Consider the following 19960-nt stretch of genomic DNA (forward strand, 5'->3'; position numbering starts at 1 on the left):
GATTCCTTATCTTTTAGTTTGTTTAGAAGAATATTAGTTGACATCAAATAAAATTGTCGTTCCTAAATGTCTCTGAAGTTTGACAATACGTTATAGATTTTTACTAGTTAAATCCTTACAAAATGGACAAAGAGAAAGCTGTAAATTCTTTTATCCCTTTGGGAAATTAATTTAAAAATCAGAAAAAGACTGCATTAGAGGACTTTTACCTGTGTAAAATTGATACCCAAAAAATCCATAAATAATAGGGAATTGCTAGTATTTTACTATGATATTCCTATTTCTCACAAGGTTTCATGAATGATTGATTTTTGATTATTTTCTTTTTTGTAGCAATACCACTAAAATCAGAATTAGCTTATGAGGTCCTTGATAAAGGAGAAGTTCGTTTCTGGATTCAGGCTGAAAGCTTATCTCCAGATTCTACTTTCAGATTTGTCATTAATGATAAAGAAGTCGAAAACAGTGATGTAAGTATACAATAAGTACTATACGTTAGTAATTTTGTTTAAGAAACCTGCAGGTTTCTGTTGTTATCATAGAATCATAAAGTTATTTAAGTTGGAAATGACCTTTAAGATCATGGAATCCAACAGTTAACATGACACTGCCAAGTCTGCCACTACACCATATCCCTAAGTGCCACATCTATTTGTCTTTTAAATGCCTCCAGTGATGGTGAATCAACCACTTCCCTGGGCAGCCTGGTCCAATGCTTGACAACCCTTTTAGTGAAGAAATTTTTCCTAATATCCAGTCCAAACTCCATTGATGTAACTTGAGCCCATTTCTTGTCTTCTTGCTTGTTACTTGGGAGAAGAGGCTGATCCCAACCTGGTTACAACCTCCTTCAGGCAGTTGTAGAGAGCACTAATGGTCCTCCCTGAGCCTCTGTTTCTCCAGGCTAAACAACCCCACCTCCCCCAAATACTTCTCACAGGACTTGTGCTCTCAACTCTTCACCAGCTCCATTGTCCTCTGAACATACTCCAGCACCTCAATGTCTATCTTGTAGTGATGAGCCAGAACTGAACACAGGATTTGAGAGGTGGCCTCACCAGTGCTGAGTACAAACCCTGCCCTGGTGCTGCTGGTCACACTGTTGCTGATACAGGCCAGGATGCCATTGGCTTTCTTGACCTCCTGGGCACATGCTGATGGCTCATGCTCAACCAGCTGTCAACTGGCAACTCCAGGTCCTTTCCCACTGGGTCACTTCCCAGCAACTCCTCCCCAAACCTTGTTTTGACCCAAGGGCAGGACCCAGCACTTGGCTTTGTTGAACCTCATGCAATTGGCCTTGAGCCATCTATTGATCTTGTTGAGATGTCTCTGCAGAGTCTTCCTACGCTCCAGTAGATCAACACTCCCACCCAGCTTGATCCTTTCCTCTAGATCATTATTAAATATTAAACAATATTAAACAGGACTGGCCTCACTGTTAAGCTCTGGAGAACATAATTTCTGATATCTACCAACTTGATTTAACTCCATTCACTACAGCTTTGCCCCTGGCCATCCAGCCGGGAGCTAGTGCAGGTATCCAAGCTATGAGCAGCCAGTTTCTCCAGGAGAATGCTGTGTGAGACAGTGTCAAAGGCTTCCAGGTAGACAAAATCCACAGTCTTTCCTTTATGCACTACGTGGGTCACCTTGTCACCGAAGGTTATCAGATCATTAAAGCAGGACTTGCCTTTCACAAGACTGTGCTGACTGAGCCTTATCCCCTGATTGTCCTACGTATGTTGGTGTCTCTCAAGATGTATCCACTTCTTTATATTCCCTGGCACTGAGGTCAGGCTGACAGGCCTGTAGTTCCCTGCATCCTATAGATTCTTAATATCACAAATATTAAGGTGTGATAATACCTGAAAAGAAGGCCAATCTGTAACTCAATTATTTTTTTCAGTATAGAATTCCTGTTGCAGAGTGAGCCTATTCATACTGGAAAAAGAGTTGGACTCTGTCTATTCAGAAGGAGAATTTACACACAGACAAGTGTTAAGCACAAATATTTTAGAAAAATAGCTCAAGGGCAATGGATGCTTCAGTTTTGGATTCCAAACCAACAACCTACTGTTCCCACAGACTCTCTGAGGCTGATATTAATAGCTTTATGTATAATGTGGGAGGCACTTGAAAATGCAGCAGTGTTCATAGACTCACAATTTTTATATGGTATTATTTTCTATTTTGTTTTTTTAGTTTTGGATTAGAAACTGTGCATTGAATAGCTGTATAGAAATAAAAGGGTAGGCCATCATCTTCCCACATTTTTATAGCTCTAGGAAGACCTTTCCTATAAAAGGGCATTAAAAAAATAGGGCTGAGAAGAGAGTAAGGTCATACCTTTGCAGAGCAAGAGTATGGTTCATCTACAGGCCATAGGTACAGCACTGGAAATGTTTTCCTGTGAAGAATTCCTCTAAGTGGAGCTGTTTGAAAGATTTGGTTTATTCCTGAGAATGCGAATCCTGGTTTATGTCAGAAAAGCTTTATCAGCATTTTTATACCATAGAAAAGCAAAAAGCATTAAGTAAATTACATATTGACAAGTGGAAGAAGTATTTCTGAGTAAAATAATTCTCTGTTTTTCTTTATTTAAGAAGTAATAAACCATAGCACTGAAAACCTGAATATTCATGCCTAGGATGTATTGAAATGACAATACTTTGTCTTGGCAATGTTCATGGAACAGAATGAGCTATTTTTAGTTGCATACGTTTTGCAAGTGTTGACATCAGAGAGTCTTGAAATGAAGCTGCATTATTTCACCTCTTTAATTAGTAACCCACAGGTGACATTTATGTTTGGAGACAGATGATATTTTTGTGGAAAGTCACATAAAAGCCTAATATTTATGATGCCCATAAAATCATTGAACTTCATCTTGCTGCATAATGGCAATAGTTAGAAGCCTAATTGCACTCTAAAACCTGTCTGGAGACTGGGCTACAGTCACTGAACATGTTCAATAGACCATTATGCTGGTGAATTGTGGCCTGATTCATAACATTGGCTGAAGTGATAAATTTTTCCTGCTAGGTCCTAACAGGGAGTGTTTTTGGTAAGACTTCAAAATAAGCTTAAAATGGAATGAACTAAGCCACATGTACTCAGATTTAATTTTAATATTTTAATATTTTGTTGAATAAAACTAGAATTTTTTTAAAAAGTGTTATAAAGAATCAGATTAAAACATACCTCTTGCATTTTTTTAAACTTTTCTGCTTCTGACAAAATTTAATTTAATGTTCTCCCTGGGAACTCTTGAAGTAAATGCCAGTGTAGTCCTTGACCTCTGAGGGGAAGAGGCTGTAAGCAAGAATATGACTTTTGCACATTGAAATTTGCACTTTTTGATAGTTTAGGTAAGTTTATTAAAGCCTGTTTTTAACCTTAAATCTACTCTTGCACAAGTAGATTTTCTACTTAATTCCCCAATTAATTTTATCTTGTCTTTGATATTGTATCTTTCTTTGCACTCTGTATGGGAAATTGTGTATCTAAATTAACATGCATATCCCTTAAAACATTATTATCCTGATCAATATGTTGGCTCACTGCTTTGTCAATTCCACATATTTTCTTTTTCTTAATTCTTCCATTACCCCATTAAGATTTTAAATATATATTTGAAAATGCCAGAACTGAATGCTAAATATCTTGACTATGTGACATTGTTCTTCTGGACTTGTTATCCGTACAAGAGTGAGTCTGTTTTTGAGGCTGGCCAAGATGCGTCCCTCAAAGCTAAAGCAGATATATCTGTGGGATCATTCCTACTACTTTTGGAACTTAGAGGATTTAGAGGTTCTTCCATTCAATAAGATTCTAGAGAGCTTAATAAGTGGCATTTTTACTAGCTTTTAAAAAGTTTCTTTTTCGCCTTCCTTAAACTTTATCTGTTACTTTAGTACTATTTTTTACTTTTGGAGACCAATAAACAGGTTTATCAAAGCATTCTATTTATTAGACATCATGTCTCCTTTTAACAGTATGTATAGTAAATTTTAAAGTAACAGGATTTATAGTAATTCACTGCATATAACTCCTAGAGAGTGACATTTATTGTTCTGTGCAATTGTGATTGGAAGTTAGTGTGCAATATCCTTGGCCACATCGTTTACCTGAAAGTATTCACCAAGAAACTTCTATGGGTTATTTTTACTTAGCTTTAGGAATTTGTTAGTTGAGATGCAAAAAACATCACTGTTAGTGGGGGACATTGTCCTCATAGTTGTAACTCACTGAATAAAAGAGGATATTAGTAAAACATGGTTGTATTTAAAATAGTACCTGAAAATTCAAAACACATATTCTGCAAAGATTGTCCAATTTTCTTCTAATTTTCTGTTTCCATGATGATGCTTGACAATAATTTATCTTTCTGAAATATTTAATAAAAAGCAAACACATAAAGGACACCAACAGTGAAAAGCATATTTAACTTTGAATTCAAGTCAATATTTGGTGTTTTGTGTATTCTGCAAACACTTAAATATATCCTAACAGAATTATACCTCTCTTTTGCTGGACTTGGTCAATCCCTTTTGGGTCCCAGAAACTCTCTGGGGTTTGCAAAACTTACTTTTCTCGTGGTAATTTTCTTAAAGTGTTCTTTGAAAATTATACCTAGCATTAAATGAGAAAATCATTATAATCTTCTTATGAGAAAACAAGATCTACTATTGACTACTATATATGTCTTAGATATTTCGTAGGGATGACTTCTTGGATTTGGTTGATGGATTTATTTGAAGATCCATATTTAATATTTCCATTTCTTTCTGGACTCTGCAAGGAATAGTCCTTCTGCCTAGCAAACCCCCTTATTGAACTGGAAGCTGTAATGCAGCTAAAGGCTGGCTGTGAGGCTCTTCAAATATGCACAGTGCCATAAACAATTTTTTCAAATACAAACCAGCTATATTATGATGACTTGAGGATTCCAAATGCAGCTGCACACAGAGGTTTCTGTCATCATTGGGATCTTATTATGCAACAGTAAATAAAAGCAGTGTTTTCTTCCCTTAGTTTACAATTAAAAGGACATGAAAAAGGTTGACCAGGGGAAGGAATATAACTCATAATTTAGTAATATATGTATATATATATATATATATATATATATATATATATATATAACTCATTATATATATAGATATCTCATAATATAGTAATCATAAGTAATTTACAGTATATTGAAATACTTGTTTGTTCATTTCAGAGGCATAAAATAAATTGTGACCGTTCAAGTGGCATTATAGAAATGGTGATGGAAACATTTACAATTGATAATGAAGGCACCTACACAGTACAGATTCAGGATGGCAAGGCCAAAAACCAGTCCTCACTAGTTCTCATTGGAGATGGTATGTTCACTGAAACATTGAAATATTGAAACTTTGATGAAGTGAATTTCAATTATTCTTTGAGTAATATTGTGACTAACTCATTTTTCATTCACCTCTTCTAAAATTTAGCATTCAAGGGAGTATTGGCTGAGTCTGAGCTCCAACGAAAGGAATATCTCAGAAAACAAGGTAAGATGGAGCAGATTGGTGACTTCAGGCCCAGTTTGCAGTTAATGATTCATCCCTGGTGAATGCTAAACACTTACAGCTTCCTTTCTTTATTAGACAATATTGTTCAGTCTTAGGAGATACTTGAAACCTTGGTGGATCTTATTTTCCTACACTGTTCATTTGTATCTGAACCTTTACTAAGCAGCGAAAGGAGTTCTCACAAAAGGTTTCCTTTGCTCAATATTCATGAGAAGTCTGCCTACTGTAGGCTCCAGTCCAACAAAACATTTAATTGCATTTAGTTTTAAGCATACAAGTTGTCTGTTCAATATAATTGATAGAAGAGTAGACAGACAAGACAAGTAGTGCCTGATAAGGAAGATTAAATGCTTGACCCTATAGTTTCTATTGAGGCAAAATTCCAGGAACTAAATGTATATTTGTTGCATAGTTGCTATACAGTTGTAGAGTTTGTTATATGCTCGTTATCGACATTGCTTGCAGCTGAATGAGAAAATGACTATTGGATGCCGAATTCAGAATTCTATCCCTGTGAAATTTTAAAAAATTGACCTTGAGCTCTAGTTTGCAATTTTCCCTTTTAAGCAGATGGTTTTCAGTATGAAAGTAACAATAATTATTAAAAACTTTTTTCCCTGAATAGCTTAGGTAAGATTCTGTACAGAAGCAATATAATTCTATTTTTTTTTTTTAAGGCTGTTTAAAATTGATTTAGGAAAGAAATTATACCACTTACAACATAAAATGACAAAATATTTCAATACTCAGTGATTTAAGTTAAAGTCTTGGACTTTGCAACTTCACAGATTTGGGTATCAGAATTAAGGCCCCTGATCCTGCCAACACAAAGACATGTACATTTATTGAGATAAGTAAATAAAATAAATTTTAAAAGGCTACGTATTCAGCATGGGTAGTTCAGGAGCTCCCTCTTGTTCTTGTGTAAGGATACTGAAATTGTCATCCTTTTTCTTTCACCGGATCCTTCTGATACTCTTCATTCTACAGCATTCCTTTAAGATTGTTTTGTTTCTTAGGTCCTCACTTTTCAGAGTTTTTGTATTGGAATGTTACAGAGGAATGTGAAGTTTTACTTTCTTGTAAGGTAAGGAAATATACTTGAAAATATTATTTAGAATATGTTGATGAAGAATTGAGGTAGAAAAATGTGAAAAATTAGATACCTTTAAAAACAAAAGTTTCATATGAAAACTATTTTTTATTAATTGGAAAATTTGGGTATGAAAATTTGTGACTTACGATTCTTCAACAGTAGTGTTAATGAAAGCAAAAAAAATATTATAGGAAATTTCTAAATGTATTATTAGGTGGTCTAATTCTTTATAAAAGTTGTGAGCCATAAGAATAATTTATATTAAATATACATTCCTTAAGATGTATCCCTTTTCTTCTTTCTTAAAAATAGCTAAAAAATGCCAGAGTTCAAAATCTTTTTTTACCATTTTCTGATTTCTCTAACAAAGTGTCTTCTTATTTAATCAACTGTAATCAATTGTGCTACAAAGACTTCCAGAATTAAGGTTATAAAACATGATTTTAAAATTATTTTTGGCTGATGAGTTTTGAATATTAAGTAATGATAATGTATATTGATTTCAGTGTAACTTCTGCTATTAACATCTTTAAATGCCTTTCTGAAGTTTTCATTTGTTTTGCTCTTCTAGAGTGACTTAATTAGAGGTCTGAAAAACTAAGTACATTGAATTCAGGCATCAAACTCCTCTTCATTCTCTTTTTCTCTAATATGGACTATTTTGTATTAATTTTCTCTTATTTTGAAAAACTTTTGGCTTATAATTAGACTAACTTGAATAATTATGAGCAATTTACATGCACATTTGTGGGATTTTTTTTCTGCTCATTAACTAGGACACCCTTAACTTCAAGTTATTCTGTTGCCTTCATGGAAGACAACGGCGACCTGGTTGCAAGGAACAGCACGGCAGCCCAGTCTCCCCTGGGCCACTCGGTCTAACGACACACGCAGGACACCAATGTGGTGGACGGTCGAAAGCCTTTATTATCTTATGGGTTTAAATAGTCTTGGGGGACTCTGCTACGTCAGGAGGGGTTGGTAGGGTCTCTAGGGTTAGTCAGGAGTGGAAAACTACTGGGTTAGGTGTGGTTACATTCTTTGGGGTAATGGATAACATGTTGCAGGGTGAGAGGGGGAAGGGGTCTTTCTTTCTGTCACATCCCGAAATCTTCCGTTCGCCTGTCCCTATCTACTACATCTCCCCCCTCCTTTTCATAAATAAAATTAGGTAGTCGTAGATATAGGCACTGGAGTGAGGCACAAACTTGTAACTTGGTGAGGAAAAAAGGGGTTTTGGTAAACCTGAGTAATTCTTGCAAGGTGAGTTTTGAAGGCTTTTGCAGCTGACTGTGTTCGCAGTTTTTGGTTTACAGCATTTGTTGCTGGCCCACGAACAGAATGTTCACCCGTTCTAGACAGGCCTGAACAAACGAGACTAGTTTGTTTAGTAGGCATGGTCCTATGGTAACAGCTAAAAGCAGTATTGCCAGTGGACCTACCAAGGCGGAAATTAAAGTGGTGAGCCAAGGTGATTGATTGAACCAGGATTCGAACCAGCTCTGCTGGGTTTCCCTGTCTCTCTTTCTCTGAGCCAGTCTATCTCGGAGTTCTGCCATGGAGTCTTTAATGACTCCTGTATGATCTGCATAAAAGCAGCATTCCTCTTTCAAAGCTGCACACAGTCCTCCTTGTTGCATGAACAAGAGGTCCAGTCCTCGCCTATTCTGTAAAACTACTTCTGAAAGCGAAGAGACTGATTTCTCTAGATAGGAGATGGATTTCTTGATCCTCTGCAGGTCTTCATCGATGGTCATTTGCAGCTGAGAGAGTCCGTGCTGTTGGGTTGTGATGGCTGAGACACCTGTGGCTGTACCAGCTGCTCCCAGGCCGAGCAGCATTGCGATAGTTATACCTGTGATTATTTCTCTTTTGTGGAGTCTGTCAGGTTCTTCGAAAAGGTGGTACACTTCTTCATCTGAGTGGTACAGGACCCTAGGAACAATCAGAACTTGGACACAGAAGTCAATAGAGTCATTAAATTTGGCAAGGAACACACAAGGACTCACTCCTGGTCGTTGGCAAACCCACATCCCAGATGCGGATGGGACCACCCACTTATTGGTCTTTCTGTTGGGCTTGACAACTTTAGTGCAGAAGTTGCCTTTCTGCTTTGCTAAAGTTGCATTACCAAAACATTTGCCTTGTTCTGTGATTTGACTCAGGGTGATTCCTCTGCGGGGAGTGTCCCATCTGCACTGCTGGGGGGCACTGGCTGTGGAGTAACTGAAGGGGGTGTCTAAAGCAATGCCTTCGTAGAAAGGGGGTTTAACATCATAACAAAGCCAACAGGAGTTAGTCAGGTTCGGTTTGGTTTCGTTTGGGGTTAGAAAGGTAGCTTCTAGCATATAAACACAGGGGTGTTCCACGGGGTGGTGGAGGGTTCTATGTGACCCTTTTGCAGCTCAAGGTCGACCAGTTCCAGCAAGGCTGCCATTCGAGGCTTTGACAGGGGCCACTGCTCGACCCATATGGGGTCTGGTGATTTCCAAGTCAGTTTGATTGGCAGCAGTGGGTGTACGGCAGTGGCCCTTATTATAAATTTGTAATCCTGACTCCTAACATAGCAAGGATGTCCCTTCCTATCAGGGGTGGAGAGTTTTGCAAAATGTAGGGGTGAATTGCTACTGTTTGTTCTGGTCCCTTTTTTGTATGAAGCGTTATGGCTACTAATTGGGTGCTTTTCCAAGCTCGGGACGGCCCTCCCACTCCGTTCACTGGGGGGACTTCTTTGCATTGCCAGTGTCGGGGCCACAGCGCCTGGGGAAAAATCGAGCAGTCTGCTCCTGTGTCTGCCCAAAACTGAAGCCCTATGACATGGGGGTCCTGACTGCCATAAAGGCAGCACGTCCCCCACACCTTCGGTGGCTCCTTCCCTATTTTCATGGCCAGGGCCACCCAGGGGTCCTGTTCTGGGGCGTCCCCTGCTGACCCTGCGGCACAGGCGCTGCTTGCGGTGGTAGTGGGTACGAAGGTACCGCAGGCTGTGTTGCGAAATTCGCTGGTGAGGGTACGAAGCTGGCTGTCTCCTGTGTGGGTATGGGGTATAAGGGCGCCCCGTCCCACTGGGGGTTGGCAAAGATGGGCTGCCTTGCATTTGCGGCGGGAGGAGGCTGAGTGCAGCCCGCACGCCCCCTCCCTCTCCCGTTTCCCTGGGGCTGGGACCTGCATTCCTTAGCGAGATGTCCTTTCCTCCCGCAGCTCCAACAGGCTCCTCTTGGGCGTGCTTGGGGTGGAGGCGCCGCGGCGGGATGCCGTGCCGGCTGGGGACAGGTCACCGCGATGTGACCTGCCTCACCACACTTGAAACATGCCATGGCACTGGTCACGGTGTGGATGGCTGCCTGAATGAGTGTCAGGTGTTCTTCCCTCACTACATGTCTGATCATGTCAGCCAGGCTGGCTCTGGCTGGCAGGGAACGTAAGATATCCTTGGTGACAGAGTTGCACTGCTGGCGCAAGCAGTCAGATACCACGGGGCCCTTTGCCTCTGCCGGCAGGGTAGAGGAGTCTATTGCTGCCTGCAGGCGATCTACGAACTGCGTGAAGCTTTCGCTCTCTGCCTGCCTCACGGTGGACCACGGCGACGGCTTGGCTACGACCCGAGAGGCTGCACGAATAGCTTTCCTAGCAGCCCGAGTGGTCGCCCTGACCTCCTCAGCCCGCATCGGCGTGGCTTGTTGCTGAGGCGTGATCATATCATCGTGCTTTCCCATAAGCCTGGATAAAGTCGATCTGTGTAGTGGCTGCCTCGCGCCAGATGCTTGGGCTAATAGCTTTGTACAATTATCCTCCCATTCCTGTCTAAACACAATCATTCCCGTGCCATCAAGTATCATGCGACCTATTCACTCGATATCAAAGGGAAGCAGGTCGTCATTACTAAAAAGACCATCAATTAATGTGGAGACCATGGCCGAATTTATTCCTTTTTCTGCAATGGCTTTGACAATTGACTGTACATCTTTTGGGTTTACCAGGGCATATACCCTCTGCTGGTTCCCTTCCGGGCCAGTGATCCTCACTGGGAAGGCTTGTACGGCAGCCGCTGGGGACCATTCGGCACAGGCTATTTTTATTTCTCCCCAGTCGGTAAACTGGGCTGGTTCGTATTGTGGCTGCTTTTCGGTGCGGCTTAAAGCTTTACTTGGTTTTGTTTTAAATTGCGTTAGCTCTGTTCCCTTCGTCTTAGAGTCCCAGCTAGCTCCCGGCAGCTCTTCCGAGCTGCCGGAGCTGCTGCTGGACTCAGAGTCGGAAGTCGAATGCCAGCGCACTTCCGGGGCTCGGTGCCGTTTTGTGCGGCTCCGACCCTGCTCCTCCCCCCGGGGGTGGCACCGCTGCCGCCCCCCGGGCTCGCCCTGCCTCCTGCAGGGGGGGGTTTCTCCCTTACATGGTAGCGGCGTCAGGCGCGGCTGCCGATCGGCTCCGAGCCCTCTGCCGCTCTCCTCCTCTTTCTCCCGCACACGCGCATTAGCGAAACTCCGCGCCTCTGGGCTCTTCGCGCCGAGACTGCCCGCGCCCCGCCCCTCCCCTTGGCTGCCGGCGCCATTTTCAAAGGGGTATGGAGGTGGCGTGGGCAGGATCTCCTCCCGAGCCGCGGGTCCCGCGCCTCTGGCTTCCCCCACCAGTCCCCGCCAACAGAGCTCTGCGCGCTGCTGCACCTCTGGTAGCGGGTCACCGACCGGCGGTGGCGGGGCGGATGGGGAAGCCGCGGATTTTTGGGAGGTTTCCGCGGGGGGTCCCGGGCCCTGGCCCGGGGAGGGGGGGGACGCGCTGAGCCCCCCCGGATCCCCGCTCCCGGGCGGATCGTCCTCAGGGGTGGTTTGCGTTGCCGCTCCTACGCCTAGCTTGGGTATAACCAATAAACACGTACGCGCTGCGCTCCATGTCTCCTGCTCTTCTATTGCTCTGCGCAGGGCTTTCTCTACTTTTCCCCACGCCTTAAGGCATTTGCCGCTGCCTGAGGATTTCATGTCCTCAGCCAGCACGGCTGTGCATTTTTCCCATATCTCCTGATGCAAAACATCCACAGGGCGTTCAATTGCCCCAAGCTCAAGCAGCCTTGCTATAGCAAGATAAAAGTCTTTGAGCTTACACTCAATTCCCCATTGCTTATGAACTTCACTTACGACCCTGGCAATGGCGTCCATGACGACTGCGGGTCCTGGGACGTCTCCCTCACCAAGAACACGGTCTCACCGGTCTGGCCGCTGCTCTTGTCCAGGCGACACCCGCTGCCCGAGCGAATCTTTCCCGGGTTTCGGCACCAGTTATGTTGCCTTCATGGAAGACAACGGCGACCTGGTTTCAAGGAACAGCACGGCAGCCCAGTCTCCCCTGGGCCACTCGGTCTAACGACACACGCAGGACACCAATGTGGTGGACGGTCGGAAACCTTTATTATCTTATCTCATGGGTTTAAATAGTCTTGGGGGACTCTGCTACGTCAGGAGGGGTTGGTAGGGTCTCTAGGGTTAGTCAGGAGTGGAAAACTACTGGGTTAGGTGTGGTTACATTCTTTGGGGTAATGGATAACATGTTGCAGGGTGAGAGGGGGATGGGGGTCTTTCTTTCCGTCACATCCCGAAATCTTCCGTTCGCCTGTCCCTATCTACTACATTATTCCCAGCAGACCTGACCTGGTGCTGAAGCTGCCATTCCATATGCTCACATTTTAGGGCTCAACTTTTGCTAACACTGTACCTTTGCTGGACTACTTTATAATCTCCACATGCATGTGGCTCAGGCATGAACCCTGCTTATTCTTTCATTCACATGGGAAATTAAATGTCACTGAACCAGTTATGCTAGTGTTAATTCTCTACAAATTAATCTGTAATTATCCTTCATTCATGGACTGTAAACACTGTTTATAGCACTGAAGATGTGAAAGGCTGAGGATCTGATTATTTTCTTTTCAACAGTGTGCTTTTTGTTCACAAGGTCAGAACATTTTATGTAAATGAAATCCAGGATGTAGGCTGCTTGTACACTCATCATTTTAACTATGCTATTGACCTTATAATGTTTGTTACTGTTAGTATGTGACTGGCCTTTAGGTTCACATGGAACTGTTGTTTATGGCTGTTTAACTTGTTTTTATACATAGAAAGAGTTTGAAAAACAAAGCCTGGGTTTGTCCTTCAAACTCCACATACCTGACAAACAAGTTAGAAGTGTGGCCACTCCACGCTATTTCTGTGGTAATAAAAACAATCAAGGAATAATCCCTGTCATCTAAGGCCATATCATAATACTTGACCCACATATCTTCCAGGCCCTGTTTACTGCACCTCTGCAAAAAAAAAAAAAAATTGTCAAGAGAGTTTTTGCCTCTTTTAAGAGCCTGGGGTAATGTGAAGGAAGTATCTGTAAGAGAGGGCACGTTACCTTGACTTTTTAAATGGCCATTGCATGGCACAGGGAAGCTAGGATATCATGTCGACTGGAAGCTTGTGGAAGGCAAAGGAGAGACTGTATGATCCAGGCCCATATCAGAAATTATGTGAAAATATGGATTGTGTTATAAAAGAGTATGTCAAATATTACCTCATATATCCCTTATTTTCTATATTATCAGACCTGAGTGAGTTTTGATTGACTTAATATTTAATTATGAATTAGCTGGGATTGATGACCATATTCTTGGTATTGTAGCCCCTCAATGTCAGTGGAACATGGCTGGCCACTTGAAAGATAATTTGATGGTGTTTGCTTTTTGCTTTTTGTTTTGTGTTTATTTTTCTTCATATGCTAGCAACTATTGTCATTTTGCTTCTAGTAATTCTAAATTTCAAAACACTCAGAAGCTACTTGCTCTTGCACAACTTTGGCCCTTATTTGTACTGTGTTTGTTAAAAGCAAGATTTTTGGTGTGTGGCTAAACAGTGAAAAATGTAACATTTCATAGTAAATGCCAACAGGAAATAACTTCAACACTGCAAATTGCATGTGTCTGAAACTCAGTCTATTTATTGTCAGATTGAGTGCTAACAGTCTTTGATGAAAAACTGTTGAAAAGCATTAAAGTCTTGTTCCTTTGGGCTTTGTTCGAATAAAATTGCCACTCATGCCACAGGACTACAGGAACAGCCACTTTGTAGTTACTGGTAAATGTAAAATGCTGCTCACTTTTCTTCAGCAAGTCATTGCTTTGGGCCAGGTGGTGATCTCAAATACTGTCAGAGATCCATAGCAACCATGCTGGTTATTAAGCAAGAATAGATATGATTAATTTGAGCATGTTTGATAGAGATGTCTAGGAATCAGTATAGAAGACCCTCTTATTTGTCAGCTCTACTGAGAGCTTTCATAGAGCTGTTCATCTATGGAATGACTTTTCTAATGTAAAAGGGTCAGAAACTGGTGCATGTTTTTTCCTCCAAGCAAGCCACTTGAAAGCTATTGCAGATCTGTATTAAGTTCCTGGTTGCCCTCTAGCTATTTGTTCAATTTTTGCCTTTTCTTTAAGGAGCCTTTTTAAAGCAACTGCCTGGAGACTGAGAAATATCTTGCCAGCTCTGTCTTTCTACCAAAGCCACAATGACTGGGAATTCAGGCTACACATGAAAATACCATTGCACTTTTATGGCTTTTAGAAGGGTATGGGGATAGTGATGTCACATAAACCATAGTGTTTTTGAAAGTGAGGGTAAAAAAATATGGGGTTTCTAAAAAGAGGTGCAGTTTTGGCTTCTTTGAATTCACAGTTTGAGGAAATACTTCAAGTGTATCCAATATACAGTTTTTATATCAAAATTAGAACAGTACTTCAGGCACAGCTCCAGTCTATTTAGGTGTTGTTTCAATTAATTGCTGCTATTATAGCAAAATTTTTGCTTTCTAACTGCCCTGCATATGCACTATGGTATTAAGTCCCTTTTTGCTGGGAGAGACTGCAATATGTAGTATTCCTCAGGTCTTTGTATGTCCCATAGGACTCAATGTAGAAGGTAAAATAAAAAAGGATTTTTGGTGCAGCTCACAATTTTGAAGTCTTGGATGCTTTCAGAATAGTGATTTCAGTTGCTTCCTGCAGCTTATCCATGGGAGACATAGCTTAGGTAGCTGGGATAAATCTCCAAATTGGCCAAAGACTAAGATAAGCAGCTAAGATAGTTCTGTTACAACTCTCTGGAGTCACAGGGCAAACCCAAAAAGATAAAGGAGAGTGCAGAAGCTCTAATTTGAAAGATACTTCTTCCACAGGTATCTCTAGACAAACTAAAAGCACAGAGCAATGGTGCAAAACCATTTAAGGCAAGAGATGGCCAGGATTTTCTTTAAGGATTTTACAGGGCTCTGAACCGGTATATTGTGCTGCAAAGAAACACTGTAGGACTAAGATTTGTTTAGTAGGACTTGGTTGAAACTGGTTTTTGACTTAGCTTTACTTGACCTGTGTTATTAAAAAAATGGTTTAATATGTTGAAAGTACCTGTGTGACTTCCCACAGTGCAATATATTTCCTCAGGACAGAGCCAGGCTTATGTGCCTTTTCTGTGGTACAGGTTGCAAACACAAAGAAGGAGACTGATTTTAAGTGGTATAAAGATGGTTCTGGGGTTGATGTTGAGGAGCTGCCTGATCTGCAGAAAGGAGAATGTCACCTCAATATTCCCAAGGTACTGTATTGCCTGCCAGTTACAAATGACAGCTTCTGCTTGACACACTCTAGATTTGCCAGACAATGCAGCAAGCCAGCAATCATGATTTTTATGAACAGTTGTAACAAAAACCATATTTTCTACTCTTCAGTTAGCTGGTGAATAACTATTGCTAGCAAAAAATTATCTGTTTTTTAATCAGATCAGCATTCATACTTAAATTGCTTCAGAGTCCTTGGGTGACCTGTATCTCATTCTTTATTATTACTCCTTAATTTTTCAACTTGTTCAAGCACCTAATTTTTAACAGTGTTTCAATTTTATTGCCTAAAATGAATAAGTTTGAAGTTTATGGCTTCTTAAGATTCATCTTTATGCAAACAGGATAACTCAAATTATATCTGAAACCTTAACTTGCATAGTTGTTTCCTTTGTGAAGTGACAAAACCACCCAGAATGAGATTTTATGCTTTCATTAATGTGCATTGCATCTAAATTTTTTATTTATTGGCTTCATATTCTTCTAATTTCCTTCCCTCATTTCCCTTTAAAGAGGATCAACCAGCTTCATTTTTCTTGAGTAGACTTCTTTGGGGAGGGTAGTTTCTGCTTGTCTTGGATAGCTCTTGTTACTTGTAATTAAATTTTATTATATTTCTGCTATGGTTTATGTGCTTCTGGATTTGTATAAGTCTAAACATTAAGTCATCTCCAATCTATATATAAATGTTTGTATATTTTCCTTCAGGTTTTAAAAGAAATTAAAACAAACTACAAAATCCCTACTGCCTTTAATGCAATATCACTGTGATAGATTTCAGAATATAAACTCTCCAAGGGTAACAAATTAATTATTTACTTAGAAAAGATATAATTTCACTACTGTTGCTGTTTGAATGCAAGCAGCATGAAGGAGCTGATGTTACAGGATATAGATTTGCTGTTATGATTTACATAATTCAAAAAAATAATCATTTTGCTGAAGAAAAATTAGAGTTCTAAAGTTGTGTAGGTTGCAGTTATGCCTTGTTGCATCTTACTACAGGGCTTGTAATTTCTACTAACCAAGATCAATCCTGTCTTTTTGGAACAAGAAAAAAATCCCTCATGGTTTCTAGAGGAAATTGAATTGAAATCAGAATAGGTTTTAGGCTTAAAAACTAAATCCATAAAAAAAAGCATGAACCAGCCATTCATAGCATTCATCTCCTCTCTGGTAATATTATTTATCCAGAAGACAGTACATTGTATGTTGTTTTATTTAGAAAATTGTGCAGGTGTTGAGTAAATCTAGTACTATGTAGCACTATCAAGCTTGTCAGTAAACATCTTGTGTTTTCCTTGCAGCTGTCTCGCAAAGATGAAGGAGTTTATAAGGCAACACTATCAGATGATAGAGGTCATGATGTATCTTCTCTTGAATTATCAGGAAAAGGTAACATTCAATCTACTATAATGGAATAATGATCTCCACATGTTCTCCAGAGATGTCAAAGATCTATCTTTGCAAATGGCAAATTTGCATATATTTTTAGAATTCTTTGAATTTCATTTCTCTTATCTGCTGAATTGCAGATCAGCACTTTAGGAGGGGTGACACTGGGCATTGTTGCAATTAATCTCTAGCATTTTGACAGGCAGGAGATGAAGTATGTTTCCAACCAGACATTTATAGGAGATCACTCTGTCTCAGGTTTGTTAAGCTTTAATATCTACAAAAAACCCTAAAACAGTGAAGTATTATGTTCATGTGGGACTCTCAGCAAGGACCAAGAGTGCTTTTGATTCTAAATCATAAAACTGTTCTGTGGGTTAGCATCAGCTGGTATCTCAACCCCACAGAGGCACTTGCTCACTCTCTTTCAGTGAGATGGGGGAGAGAACTGTAAGGGGAAAAGTGAAAAAATCCTGGGTTGAGCTAAAGATGGTTTAATAGGCAGAGCAAAAGCTGTGTATACAAGCAAAGCAAAACAAAGAATTCATTCACTGTTTCCCATGGGCAGGTAGGTGTTCAGCCATCTCTAGTAAATCTGGGTTCTATCACATGTAACAGTGACTTGGGAAGACAAACACCATCACTTCAAATGCTCCTCACTTCCTCCTTCTTCCCTGAGTTTTATATAATGGGTATGAAATGTCTTTTGGGTCAGGTGAGGTCAACTGTCTGTGTCACCTCCTGACTTCTTGTGCACCCCCAGTTTCCTCTTGATGAGGCAGTCTGAGGAGAAGAAAAAGATTTTCACATTGTACAAGCACTGCTCAGGAATATATAAAAACTCCCTGTGTTACCAACACTGGTTTAGTCACAAATCCAAAACACAGCACTGTAAAGCTGCTATGAAGAAAATTAACTCTATTCCAGCCAAAGCCAGTACCATTTCTGTCCCTTATTCTGTACCATTTATGTCATGCTCAGGTCCCACACTCTGCAATATATTCTCATTAATTACCTCCTCCCTTCCTGTCCTTTGATATATATACAGATATCATCCCCTTGGTCTATGGATTTGTTTGGTATGTGTCTCCTGACCACTAGAGTAAGCAAAAGGTTCAGTAGGTCTCCCTCACATGGTCAGGGCTTCCAGTGACTATACTTCAGGTGTGGCAAAATGTGTTGTGCTTGAAATGTACAGTGAAATGCCTGTTTAGAGAATTGACAGTATCTAATTCTGTGGGTCCAGGAGACTTTGAAAATGTCAACTGGTAAATCCATGAAAACCGCATAATTAAACCAAACAATGGCTCTCCTATACGGTGGAATTGGCCTTGAAACATAAAGAATAAAAAGAGAAGTCTAGCAGGAGCTGGGAAGACTGCATATTCTGTGGGGCAGGTTACTTCAAGCTCAGTATCCACTGACATTCAAACAAAGTTAAATGCAAATAAGAGAATATAAACTGAAATAGACATATGATAGGCATTTAGAAAAGGCTTTATACGACATCAGACATCACAGTGAGATACAGCAATTATATTTACATTTAATATTTTTCATGTAAAAAATGTCAGTTTACTTTGATCCTGAGATGAGCTCAGTTGGTTAAAGCATAGTGCTAACAATGCCAAGGTAGTGGGTTTGATCCCTGTATGGGCTATTCACGTAAGACTTGGGCTTTGTGATTCTTGTAGGTCCCTTCCAACTCAGAATATTCTGTGATTCTGAGTGCATAACAAATACTGATCTGTTGCCAACATGAGTGAATTTTATTAACTTTGGTGAAGAGTAGTTCCCTGGAAATATTTGCTTAAGTCACACCAAACCGGCCAAAGTGAATCTAGATTTATCCCAACCGCATGTAGACATTTGTCCCAAATAATGAATACTTTTTGCCAGGCTCCTAGTAGATGGAGAAAGACATGTTAAAAAAAATTAACTCAGTTTAACAAAAATCTTAACATTGCTTTCCAGCATATGGAGGAAGTATCTGTAACAAGAGGAAAACATGAGTACCAGGCTGAAGTCTTAAGCTGTGGTTTATTGCAGAAGACTGTATTATCAATTGGTACTCTCCCAGGCATTTTGCTTGTGCATAAATTCTGCCAAATATTCTCTCAGAAAAAAACAAGAAAACCAAAAAACCCAAACAAATAAACAAACAAGCAAACAAAACCACCAAAAAACCCCCCAAAAAACAGCCTCATTTAGACAGTATGGTTAACACAACCCTAACTTCTCAGATATCTGAGATATATGATATACATATAATAAGCAATTAATGTCTTTATGTCAGAATATCAGTAGAAGCATACTGGAGATTGCAAAGAATTTTGGAACTGTATAATGATATTTTAGCTGAGACAAAAATGTGCATATACAGATCTGTACAGAATAAATATATAAGTAGTATTTTCTGAACACTCATTTCTCAGTCTTCCAGTTTCATAAAAATTCATCAGTGTTGAATAAGCATCCTTCAGACTTGACTATGCATTCTTTAGACTATGGTGGTTCTTTCTTTTCATCTTACATGGTGTCACTGAATATTATTCTTCTGCTATGAAAGTGTCCCTCACTCTTGTGGCCTTGTCTCTGGGGTTCTCTCATGCTACAAGCCCATCAGCTCTGTGATATTTCAAAAGCTTGATATGATACCTGCTTTATTTCACTTGCTGTTAAAGGACTTCACTTCTGTCAAATACCACCCTACAGTGAGAGGATGAAACTGTTTTCACCAAGAATGAGATAATTTCTTTTTCAGCTGCACTCTCCTTTGAATGTGAACTATTCAGTTTTAATGACTTTATTGCTTTTTGCTGGCCTAAGGGAGAGAGACAAAGATTTGGCACCAGACAGCTGACTCCACAAAAGGCTGAGATACTGAGTGACAGAGCACAGAATTCATATGCTGTACACAGTTTCCAATTTGTCTTGTACACCTGTTGCAATTTTAATGGCTTTCTTTGCTTAAGGATATGAAGATTTCCCATATTACTTTAATTAAACTGAACATAAAAAAGCTATATTCTGATTGAATTTTGATGGTACACTTTCTTCCTTTTTTTTTCTTTCTCTCTGCAGTTTATGATGATATAATTCTGGCATTGAGTGGAATGAGTGGTAAGTAAATGCTGTCTTGAATGTTCATGTAGTTTTTAGTTTTTAAGTCACATGAGGCTGAGACAGAAAACTTTTATTTTAAGTGGGAAATCTCTGAGAGTCTCAACGTTATATTATTATGGATATTATTAAT

At 40.2% G+C, this 19960-nt stretch overlaps 1 protein-coding gene across 4 annotated transcripts in view; it reads left to right on the top strand.

Moving 5' to 3' along the window:
* The window catches only part of MYOM2 (myomesin 2), a 77318-nt gene that overhangs the window by 50372 nt on the left and 6986 nt on the right, over window positions 1-19960 (top strand). For all 4 annotated transcript variants that reach the window (XM_085574592.1, XM_021551264.4, XM_085574593.1 and 1 more), the window contains 7 exons: window positions 334-470; window positions 5231-5375; window positions 5487-5546; window positions 6587-6654; window positions 15174-15287; window positions 16617-16704; window positions 19789-19827. In XM_085574592.1, the coding sequence (XP_085430718.1) occupies window positions 334-470; window positions 5231-5375; window positions 5487-5546; window positions 6587-6654; window positions 15174-15287; window positions 16617-16704; window positions 19789-19827 (651 nt within the window). The remainder of the gene's footprint in view (window positions 1-333; window positions 471-5230; window positions 5376-5486; window positions 5547-6586; window positions 6655-15173; window positions 15288-16616; window positions 16705-19788; window positions 19828-19960) is intronic.

This window comes from Lonchura striata, chromosome 3, assembly GCF_050655825.1.
Source record: "Lonchura striata isolate lonStrDom1 chromosome 3, ASM5065582v1, whole genome shotgun sequence".
NCBI lineage: Eukaryota > Metazoa > Chordata > Aves > Passeriformes > Estrildidae > Lonchura > Lonchura striata.